General features: G+C 38.2%; 1 protein-coding gene across 2 annotated transcripts in view; it reads left to right on the top strand.

The window, feature by feature from the left end:
* slc6a2 (solute carrier family 6 member 2) overlaps window positions 1-11,311 on the top strand; it is a 42,636-nt gene extending 31,325 nt beyond the window's left edge. For both annotated transcript variants that reach the window (XM_041795397.1, XM_041795406.1), the window contains exons 11-15: window positions 101-200; window positions 355-455; window positions 5,795-5,962; window positions 9,366-9,437; window positions 9,575-11,311. In XM_041795397.1, the coding sequence (XP_041651331.1) occupies window positions 101-200; window positions 355-455; window positions 5,795-5,962; window positions 9,366-9,437; window positions 9,575-9,598 (465 nt within the window). In that variant the 3' untranslated portion in view covers window positions 9,599-11,311. The remainder of the gene's footprint in view (window positions 1-100; window positions 201-354; window positions 456-5,794; window positions 5,963-9,365; window positions 9,438-9,574) is intronic.
* The last annotated feature ends 692 nt before the right edge of the window (window positions 11,312-12,003 follow it).

Raw genomic sequence — 12,003 nt, 5'->3', positions numbered from 1 at the left:
CTTTCCAACACTGTCCAGTCCACCTAGATTGAAAAGGAGAATATTCATACATCACACACACACACACGCACTAATTTTTCTGTCCTTTTTCTTTCTGTAGGGTGGTATCTATGTGCTCACACTGTTGGACAAGTATGCAGCTGGGACTTCCATACTGTTTGGCGTGCTGATTGAAGCAATTGGAGTGTCATGGTTTTACGGTATGACACATTCTAGTACTTTGGCCTCTAATGTTTTTTTAACAGGTCCTTTTACACAAAGTGGAATCGGCAAGATAATACTGACTGAAACATTTGATCTATCTATCAGTTCCCTCCATCTTGGAATACTCTCTTAAATTAGTGTTCATTTCAGGTGTGGACCGATTCAGTGAAGATATCGAGAGAATGATGGGTTTTAAGCCAGGACTTTACTGGAGGCTATGCTGGAAATTTGTCAGTCCAGTTTTTTTGTTGGTGAGTGCCACAAAACACACTCAAGTAGTTCAGCTGAGCTGGCTTCCTAGACAGAGGTAATATGTGAGCCCAGACATAAGGGCGAGAATAATCAAGTACTAAACAAGTGTTATGGTTGTTTCTAGTATCTGCCATTCACATGATCATTCGTTCCAGTCTAAGGTGTAAACATTTGTTTGCATTTGTGATAAAACTAAGTTATCTGGCAAAGCAAGATCTGAACTCAAATCTAAATAGCTATTCCCTAAGGATCAATAGCTTAAGTAAATTAAAATAATGTAATAAGTTGTGTGAGACACATGGAAAAACCTTCCCCTGCTACCACGAGGACCCAAATTTTTGATCATGAGCAAGGATCATCAGGCCTGCACCCAGAGTGATTAACTCATTGAGTGCCATTGACGTTTATATACGTCATTTAAAAGCGTATATATTGACGTATATATACGTCAAAGTGGGTTTTTTGGCGGCTGGCACAAGGGGGTGCTCTCATGCTCCCTGTGAGTAATTTTGGGGCTTCTGGGATACGTAGTCGGAACATGGAAGAGACAGTAAATCAAAGCCACTGAGATCAGAGCAGGAAGTGGAGACGCCGGGTTGGAGGTAAACTAAGCTAAAAGTTCTAAAATATTCAGTATCAGCACAAAATGTCCCCCCAAAACTGAGGGAGTAAAGTGGCCAGTTTCACCAGCGGACACTGGAAGAAAATTTTAACTTTTGCGTGAGAAATCGGTTACTCACTGAAACCGACAGTGAATCCAGGGATCAGCGCATTCACTCATCTGCCACGGCCAGCCAAGAGGCTAAAGAATGTCGCGAGGTCTCCCCCGTGCGTCGGAGAGAAAAGGCTGCCGCTCGCCAGCTTGATGCATACAGCGACGACACTTCAGATACAGACTTTTCCAACCCAGACTCTGAGGAACGGCTGCCGAGTGAACGGAGCGGATCTTGTTCTCCATCCCGGAGGTAAGTCAACGTTAGGAACCCACTGATTATTCAGCCAAATTTATCGAATGAAACCATCACTAATGCGTTCCTGCTCTGTGATTTCAGAAGCAGACTTGAGAGAAGAGCAAGCCCCATGCAGTTCTGCAACACTGTCTGTTAGCAGAAAAAGAGGTAAGAACAAAAAGAATTCTATATTATAGATTATATATTATCATCATAATATATAAATAATACATATAATACATTTTATATTATATTACTTCTATGATTTACAGGCAGTGCCAGGGGACATGCTAGTAGGAGAGGACGTGGGCGTATAGGGGGTCCCATGGCGGCCGTCCAGTTGTATTGTGCTGTATTTTGTATTTATTTTATTTATTTTACAATAAAATAACATTTGTAATACAATTTTCAGATGTCTTTTATGTAATTGAAGGCAAAATTATAACATTCATATATCACTGTGTTGCTTGACAGACTCTCTTTCACAAAAATGCATTTTCTCAGCTTTCTAGAAAAAAAGTGGTCTTTTGGTGAAACTAGCCTCTATTCAACTTCAAATAAATCAAGAATGAAACAAGCTGCAAACAAACGTTTTTTTGCTTGATGAAATAGAGAGTTTATTCTTTCATTTGAGCTATTGTTTTCAGAGTCATAGTACAAAATATTATGTGGGTCTTGAAAGATGACTGAAAATGTCCAAAAACGCTGTCACAAGCCACTTTCCATTTTATAAAAGGGCTGGCGGTCAATGAGTTAAGAAGAATTATTTGAAACCTCCTGACACCCCTAAAGTGTTTGTGATCAGTGGGTGAAGAACTACACGGTTCAATACGCTAAAAAATAAAGCAACATTTTGATATTAGATGTGACTCAAACCCCAAGTCTCCTGGGTCAAAGTGTTGTACTGTTTGCCCCCCAGCCTGGTTCATCTTATTCAGACCCTGAAGGGTAGGTTTTGTGTCTATATGAGACATCAAGGGTAGTGACAGGATGTTGGCAACTGATGCCAATGGAAGCAGGAAATTTAGTTAAAGCTTGCCACTCTTTATAAACTAGAAGAAGCAGTAATGTCATGTGTGCAATACGTGGTCAATATGTGGTCAATAGCGTTCTTTGTCTTCAGTTGCTAGGATTTTCTTTGGGCTCTTTTCCACTCCATGGAGGGGTAGAGAAAGTTCTAGACCAAAGGTCTACCGTTCTAGAGTGGCAATGCAGACCAACTGGCACATTATCAGAGAAAGTGGAAGATGTAAAATCAAATTAACATTTATTAATATTGGTATAAAGGGTTACAGCATAATAGCTGCTGTACTCTGAAGCCTTCAACGTGTGGGTCAATTTCCAAAAGAGGGTAGCAAAGTAATTTTCAGTGGGTTGCAGAGGTGTGCCAGGGAAAAATGAGGCAACAAGTCAATGGTGTGCTTTAATTTGGCAGATGCATCTTTGTTCCATCACATATTTTGTACCATCTCAAGTCCAAACTGCCCCATTTTTTTATTGAAAATAAAGTAATAATGAGGTGCGTGTGATAAAACAATCTCAGATTGTGAAGAAACAGAATGTACCAGCGGTCTGCTAAAGCTGTTTAAGTAGAATCAGCAATTTTACATACAGCTCTTTGCTCCCTCTCTCATTCCCTTCTGCTTCCCGACACAGCAGTGATTCACGGCTGGAAATAAAACTGAAACCTAAGACTTAGTCCTTCAGAAGATTTCTAACTGACCTACCCAAAGCTGTGTTTTGGTTTTCCCAACTATCAGAGTACAAAAAATATTGATTTGCACAATCTGCACAAAGTTTATTAACTTTTTCAATGAGCTCAGATGACAGCATCCGAAACCATCGTCCGGGGTTCAGACAGGGAAGAGATCCACGCCGCAGTCAGCGGACAAGAGTTTGGCAGAGGCAGATACTGTTGTTTTAACCCTTAAGGGCCATTACACACTGAGTCCGTTTCTTTCGTCCAAATTTTTCTGAGATTTAAAAAATAAATAAATAAAAAAATCGAGCTTTTGTTGTTCTAATCATGTTTGCGCACTGACGCTGAAATTTTCTTCTGTCAATTTTTTTCAGAAATGCTAAATTTTATGCAAAATTTCACATCAGTCCAAGTCATTTAAATGAGTGATTGATAATTCAAAACAGTGCCTGCTGCTTCATTCTCACTTCCTCACTTTCTCACCACCCCCCGACCCCTCCTATCTCTCTCTCTCTCTCTCTCTCTGTCTCTCTCTCTTGCACTGAAACCTCAGTTTAAACATCAAAGTTTGCTCATTTATTATGTGGACTTCAACCATGAAATATAATGAATAGATGGGTGATTGATGATTCAGATCAGCACCTGTTGCTTTATTCTCTTTTGCTCACTTAACCCTGCCCAACCCCTCCCCCTCTCTCTCCCCCTCTCCCGCACTGAAACCTCACTTTCAACACTGTAGTTCATCGGTGTATATCAGCCATGGAAATATAACAAATAAAGGCATAAGTTTGTGGCCTACTCACAGTTCATAAAAGAGACAGAATCAAAAAGTTGTTCTCCATCAACTTGGCTCGGCGCTATGACGCATGAGAGGGTGCTGTATGAAGCTCTCTGTCAGGATGGATCTAGCAGGATTTTATAGGAGTGACACAGCCACAGCACTGGACTCAGTGTGCAAGGTCCAAGTGTGTAATGTTTTTTTGGATTATGGATCCAGAAAAAATGCATTGGAAAATAACGGAACCAATGTGAAAACACTAGGGGTGGGAATCACTAGTGGCCCCAGGATACGATATTATCACAATACTTGGGTCATGATTCGATATTATTGCCATTTTAAACATTTTGCAATACAGTGAGTATTGCGTTACCATATATTGCAATATATTGTGACCTATACCATATTTTTTTTCACGTTAAGCTGGTTTAGCATTAGTCTTGTCCTCATGTTTGTCGAATTTCCACAGCATTTTCATACAGCATTTCTTGCAAACCTCATGTGTCATGTCCATCTCATTCTGCCCTGCTTGCATTCGTAATGTCCCTACCCTGGTGCTGCCATGTTTGTTGTACTAAATTTCAACTGTCATCTCTCAAACAATTGTCCAAACAATCAATTTCATTTTCCTATTATCGCAGACTTCAGTTCATATTAGCAATTCAATTGAAAAAAATCAATATTTGGTGGATGAGAGGATATGATATATCACCAGACAAAATATCGCAATACTATGCTGTATTGATTTTTTCTCCCTCCCCTAGTAAAAACCTTTACAGTCAACATTGATTTGCTTTCCATTGTTTTCTTGTGTTATTTACAAACCTTTCCACCTGGCAGGTAAACATCAGGATCACAAGTGAAACTTTATTATATCAGAATCTTTTTACAGAGGGAGGTCTGGACATCGATCATTTTTAGAAAATGTTTTAAACAGTACAACCATTGATTTCCAGACATTTCTTTAGCGTACATGCTGCTACAGCATGTCCCTCCTCTCTCCTCCATCGTGAGCAGCAGCAGGTATGAGTGTGACATGTAGCCTACCTCACTGCTCATCAGAGACTAATTCACAGCTGTGAAACATTTCCCGACCCCATTTTAAATAAAAATCAAGATGATGTTAAAATAACATACAGTCGCTACTGTACTGCATAACCACGTCTCACAAATTAGGCTAATCATATTCTGAGTTATGTTTATATTTTCTTATTTTCGCAGTCTATAAAAAGGCTGAAAAAGCTACCTGTTTAAAGCTTCAGCAGTAAAAATTCTCTTTATAGTCCACATGCTTTAAAATGAAAATCAGTGTGTTAAAAGGTGCCTGATAAACACTTAAATAGATTTAAAAACACCAAAAAGGCCACACAAATCGACATTTCAAGGTGGAGCAGAAAATGCAGATATTGGTTCCATAAAATAGATCAGAATAAAGGAAAACAAATATTTGGTCCTTAAATAGAAAAAACCTGCTTTTGAACACAGTACTTGTTCACTGAAAAAATATACAGAGAAAAAGGTACTGACTGACAAATTTGTCTTAAACATGGAATGAAAAAATTGTGATAAAACTGAAATCATCATCTGGCCATGAAAAAAAAAGTTGTGATATATTTTTTTCCATATCGCCCACTGCCAGTAATAATTGAAAAATTGGTGCTATACCAGTTTAGAACCAGTGCTCTAGAGGATACACATGCTTTTAAATTTTTCAAACAAAGTGTAAAAAAGTCCTTATGATATATTTAGCAGTAATATAGGCGATAGATTTAGCTTTTTCAGATCTTTTCAAATCCAAACCTCTAAACTCCTGTAGCTTGCACTCTTTTATAATTGATTATAATTTTGAACATTATAAAAAGCACTAATCCACTAAGATGTTTTGCACTGTCATCTGTTTTTTATTTACAGTTTGTTGTTGTGGCCAGTACGGTAACGTCATCAAGCCTGAAGTATGACGAGTACACCTTCCCTAACTGGTCTAACGTCGTTGGCTGGGGTATTGCCATGTCCTCCATGCTGTTTGTACCGTGCTATGCTATCTATAAATTCATCAGTTTACCAGGAACATTTAAAGAGGTCAGTATAACAACAGGTTTGTCTGCTGAAAGTCTTTGTGAACTTTTCTATGATACTTACAAAGTGACAATTGAACCGGGTTATTTCTATTATGACAATTAAAAGGGACGGTATATTGATTAACATCTAAAATGAAAAATATTCTGTAGGCAGAGTTCAATACTGAGAGAGATGACAAAAATAAATATGATTAATCCAGTAAAAAATAAATAAATAAATAAACACAACAGTGTTAGTTTGGCAGCTATTTCAAATCTAGTCTTGTCTTTGAACTGAAAAGCTTTAGATTAAACTCTGAAACTTTTTGGTCCAGTTTCCAACAATAAAAAGTCCTTATCAAAGTCCATTATCAAATATCCATTTTTAACTAGTCTTAGTTAAGTCTTCCTCATGAAAAAAGGTAGTTGGGGACATTTAGTCGTAGTTCTAGTTGACAAAATTAACCCTGATTTACAACGTTATAATAGCCAAATGTTATCACCTTAAAGGGCAAAATTGTCACGAAAGGTTTTACAGTGTGTCTCTTCACCAGAAAATCTTGATACCATCAAGCTGATGGAAGGGTCTACATTCCTCTCTGAGCTTAATGACACTAGGACAATGAGAATCCTCTCAGATAAAATGACTGCTCCAAAGCTCCAGACACCATGATTGTAATCATCAAAGCACAACAGCTATTTTTCTCCTCTGATACAGCCTCAGCTTCACTCTGCTGTTACAGCTACAATACCCCATTGGCATTTTCCACTGGCTCTAAAGGTCCAATATTTTTTTAAGCTATGAGGACAGACATTACCCATCTAAACAAGACTGAATGTCTTGAATCACTTTAAAGGTTAACAAAGTACATTTTCTTCATCTCATTAACATTGTGTCCGGTAAAACTCTAGACCTGTGTTTTTCTCACTGTCACAGACCGGTTAAATAAAAATCTGATTAAACTTCCACTATGCATGTATGTAAGCTATGCATCTACATTATTTACGTAGCTGCAAATGTGTGCAGTGTGTGCAATTACAAATTGGTCTACATATTTGCAGATTAGTGCACGCGTTTGTGGATCTTTGTACAAATTTGCAAAACTTTGCACACATTTGCAGATCTGTACACACATTTGTAGATTTGTGCACAGATCTTTGTACGCATTTGTAAATACTTTTGCAAGAATAATAGCTCCATAATACAGGCATATCTTTATTGCACAAATATCAGTTGTGAATATCAACAGAAATTGTCATAACTGCCAATATGAATAGTTTATTTTTTAAGCTAATATCTGCCAACACTGATATCATACCGATAATAATGTGCACCCCTAGTAGCTAAGAAAGCAAGCTAAAGCGATCCACCATATGTGTAACAGGTTATAAAATAGATCTATACATCATTTAATCCCAGATTAGACATCCGAACCTTTTCTATTTTTCATGAAATGTAGATTAGTCTGTAATGTTTACAATGTGGTTATTTCAAGAATGTCACTGTCAGCCTTTGTTTATTAATAGAGTTGAATTCAAAAAAATCTATAGCTTGAAATATGTTGTAGTGGCAAATTACAGTACTTCCTTTCTGAAATATACCATGCCTCAGATGAACGGTCAGTGAGAGTAGCCATCAGGGATGAGGGGTCTGCAGACAGACCTCTCTTGTAAAACTGCATTCAGACTGCAGGTAAAAACAAACAAATACAATCGGTGGCATCATCAGCCTATCTTCATGAGTTACTGTAATAATGACAAAAGCATAAATAACTAGAAAAGCGCTCAGAGAGTGCAGACCTCCGCCATTAGCCCTATCTCCCAATGGTACAGAATCCTTAAAAAAAATTCCTGGATCCTTACGGTAATCGGATCACTCCAAAAAATCTAATCAGTTCTTCCTTATGCCATTTCTGATGTTTCCTGAAACTTTCATCAAAATCCATCCACAACTTTTTGAGTTATGTTGCTAAAAATCTAACTAGCAAACAAACAAACAAACCCACCTGATCACATAACCTCCTTGGCGAAGGTAACTACTTAAGCTGATGATGGCCATACAACAAAAAAGCACGAGTATTAGAGGGCAGTCATCTCAGGCTCCAAACTCCAAACTATCACCACCACTATTTATAAAACAAATTTGAGTGAGTCTTGTGTTTTGAATATGGATCCATTAAACTCTGATTGAGAGGCCAAACCATCTTGACAAACTCAATACTTAATCATACTCAATACTTTAAAAGGAACCCTGCATGATCAGACAAGTTCATCTTGTTGGACAGATATTTGTATGTCTCATATACTTATTTAACTAAAAAACTCACAAGATATCTACATTTTGAGTCATTTGAGTTTATAAATTAACCAGGAGACCGCCATGTTTTGGTCCGCGCTGGTGCCGTGACATCACAGTTCCATGGTGTGATCCTCACTGTTCCTATGCAGTAACCTGTTTCAGACTGGCAGCCAGTGTTAGGGCTGATCTCAGAAACGCAGCACATCTCACGTACGGAGGATTCTAAAATTTGAGGTCTCTTCTATTTTATATTTGCACCACAGGCAGTTATCTGTCCATCTAGACAGGAAAATGATAAACACAGAGCCATATTTACCTTGTTGTAGCAAGTATTTACGTCCACATGGGTAGAAAATGTTTGAAATCTGTTTCTTGATGAACCAGATGAAGGCCACAAGCTAAAATGTGTCTGTTTAATAAAGTTGTTCCCCGAACTTATACTCTTTATGAAGCTTTCTGTTTCCACATGGTTCAGGTAAAGATAAACACAGAACAAAAGGACTTCCGGATTGCACCTTTCAAAGTTAAAGTCCACTTTAGCATTTCTTTGGAGAAGCTCCGTTTGTAAGTACATAATACTTTAATTTTGAAAAGCTCCCGGCACACTTCCACTATACACTGAATTCAGTTACTTGCAGGGAGCTTTATTGATGTAAAACTTAGATGAATGACAGAGCTTTGACCGCAGGGAGACAAAACAAACACGCAGCAAACTCATGGCAGCAACAGCTGCAAGTAACAAAACCATCTGAAAAACTGTTACTGCTTAGCAACAGAGAGGAGCGCTGCGGAACAGTGACATCACACTAACGTGACGTGGGTCAAAACATGGCCGTCTCCTGGTGAGTTTATGAGCTGAGATGAACTCAAAATGCAGATATGTGGGATATTTAGTGAGTTTTTAGTTTAATATATATTTGAGAAATACAAATATCTATCCAGCAAGACAAACTTGTCTGATCAATCAGGGTTCCTTTTAAAATACAGACAATTTTGACTGGAAAATTTTCTACTGCCAAAAAGCATCCTGTGGTTTTGCTTTCAAAAACATGTAGCGTATGTTGGCGATGACACATTTAAATTTTCAGTGTTTTGACTAATTTATTGTTTGTTGCTTGTTTTACAGAGAATAGCTTATTGCATCACTCCAGAGCATGAACATCATTTGGTGGCTGAAGGGAATGTACGACAATTCAGAGTAAGGGCAAAAATTGTGTTATTCTTACTGTTATTTGGATGGTCAAACTGCAGCATTGGCAGCCAAAAGAGTCATACATGTGACATTTGGGTACAGAGTCACACAATACTAACCATGAATTTTCGTTTGTCTTCCAGCTAAGGCATTGGTTGGCCATATGATGACTCACACCCAGAATACCCTCATCTATACTAACACCCGGTGTTTGGAGTTCCCGTGTTCTCCACCAGTGGACGGACAGAAAATAAGAGCAAAAGACTCCAACCTCTCCCATCCTCCTACATCCTGTACCACCCAAGGCCTTTTTTTGTCAGAAGTAGCTTCAAGCACTTTGATTTCTATGTTAGGCCTGTAAACATTTCAATGCCATTCTACATCTTCAGCTGGTAAGGGAGGAGCACCTCATGGGATAAAACTGTAGTTATTTTGCCACTGGGCATCATTATGGTTTCATAAATGTTTGTGATGTAACTATACTCTTCTGCAAAGGACAGAAACTCAGCATAAACCAAAACAGTCCAATTTCACTGTGCTACTAAACATTGGACCCAAATATTTATGTTTTTAACTTCATTTAGGACCATGATTAGTTAATGTGTTACTACTGGATAAAAAGTCTCTTTTCTTGCTGTTCTGTTGACAGAATAGCTTATCTGTGTCAGTGCCTTATCAAGCAAGACACTCCATGTTTCTCACAGTCCGTACAGGAAGAAATAAAATAAACTGTGTTGACTCAGGAACCCACGCAATCCAACCGCAGCTTGTGGATGGCAATCTCTGGATTTGACCCCGTCTTTTGATATTCAAGTCAAAGAGCTGAAGTTCAACAGTGCTGAAGGTCAGGCTTGCAACAAGAAAAACAGGCCAGATGATATGTTTTATGTCACATTCTGTTATAGGAAATGGAATAGCTTATATATCACAAACAAAGCTTTAAAAGAGCTGAGGCAGGCCTTATTCACTTCTTATGCTTAAAAAGGCCAGGGTCACTACCAAGCCTTAATCTGTAAGAAAGACAAAGGCTGGGCAGAGTGTGCCTAAAGGAGAAAATCAAGCAAAACAAATGGCATAACTGTTACAGAGTGTTTTTGTATTACCGTTGTTTAACTTTTTCTTTACAAATTTCTGTCTGTTCAGTGGGTCAGGGGAGATGTGGCTTATCCTCAAAAAAGAGAAAAAAAACAGCAAGAGAAAAGAGTGTTCGTGTGAGTGAGTGAGCATGTGTTTATTGGGATTTTGTTGCCAACCATATAGTTTTTTTTTTAGTTTACAGAGGAGTGACAACTGAAGCATTTTTCACTGCACTGTATACTATGATATCAAATGAATGCTAACAACTCTTGTAATTTAATTTGAAACATATCTTATGATGGTCCACTTTTTCATCACTTTGAAAGTGCCAATATGTTCCTTTAGGAATCATTTTCTCTTTCTTTTTTATTTATTGGTATGAAGTTGAATTTTATCCTTGAATCATAACAAACCCTTGCTGAAGGAATAAAGCCACACAGAAAAAAAGATATATGTGGAATATATAAGAAGATATAAAATATATAAATATATTCTTTTGTTACATTTAATCTTGTATTTATCAAATAGTTTATAACAAAACGTGAATGTAAAGTATTTTAAGCGTAACTGTCCACAGTCATAACATGGTGTTTGATGTATAGCTAAGAGGAACTATTAGGATTAAATATTCTTCAGTGTAACCCAGGCTCCTTCGTCACATATCTATGTGGACAAAGACACCCTAGCTTGAACGATGTTTACATAAATACTATGTACAATACAACGTCCTGTTACAGCGTGAGTGACATCTATCCATGAAGTCTCAATTATTAAAACTATGATAATAAAGATTTTCTTCTATACACACTTGAAGACTACGTACTCTCACTTGCTCTTAGATTAGAGAAACTTAAATGCAGCTTGCCAAACTGTTCAGCTGAGGCCTTCGTTTATGGCTTACTGTGTTGTTCCACTGTCTGCCTTTGCTTGCCACCTGCCAACAGGCTCACTTGTTCATACTGCACCTTTGCTGCCTAAGCTGCTGTTTATGCACCAGTGCAGTCATGCAGAAGCTGTGCACAGAGTGGCAGAATGGGCTGTCTCTCAACAGGGAGGTTAGGGGTTTGCTCTGTGGTCCAGCAGTCTCACGTCAAAGAGTCCTTGGGTAAGACACTAAACCACAAACTGCTCCTGCTGCATAGCAAGCGGCTTGTGAATCCATGTGAAAAGAATAGTACTGATGGATAGTAGTGCACTTCTTGCAACAGCCTCTTCCACTAGTGTGTGAATTTTCTTATGAATAGGTTAATGTGACAGTGTAAAATGACCTTGAGTGTTCAGAAGAATGTAGAACTAAAAGATATATGCAAGTCCAAGTGTATTACCATTTACACACTAGGTTTCTACATACAGTACATACAGTATAATGCCATGTCAGACTATGAGACTAAAATCTCGCCCTGTCCAGGCAGACAAACTGGCTGCACTACAAGAGTGATCCCGACCGTTCAACGTATACTGGCGTCACCACTGTCTCCAGTACACATTAGTTTCC

This window comes from Cheilinus undulatus, linkage group 1, assembly GCF_018320785.1.
Source record: "Cheilinus undulatus linkage group 1, ASM1832078v1, whole genome shotgun sequence".
Taxonomy (NCBI): domain Eukaryota; kingdom Metazoa; phylum Chordata; class Actinopteri; order Labriformes; family Labridae; genus Cheilinus; species Cheilinus undulatus.
Note: the sequence above shows the minus strand (reverse complement) of the source record. Positions and strands in the feature narration are given on the sequence as shown.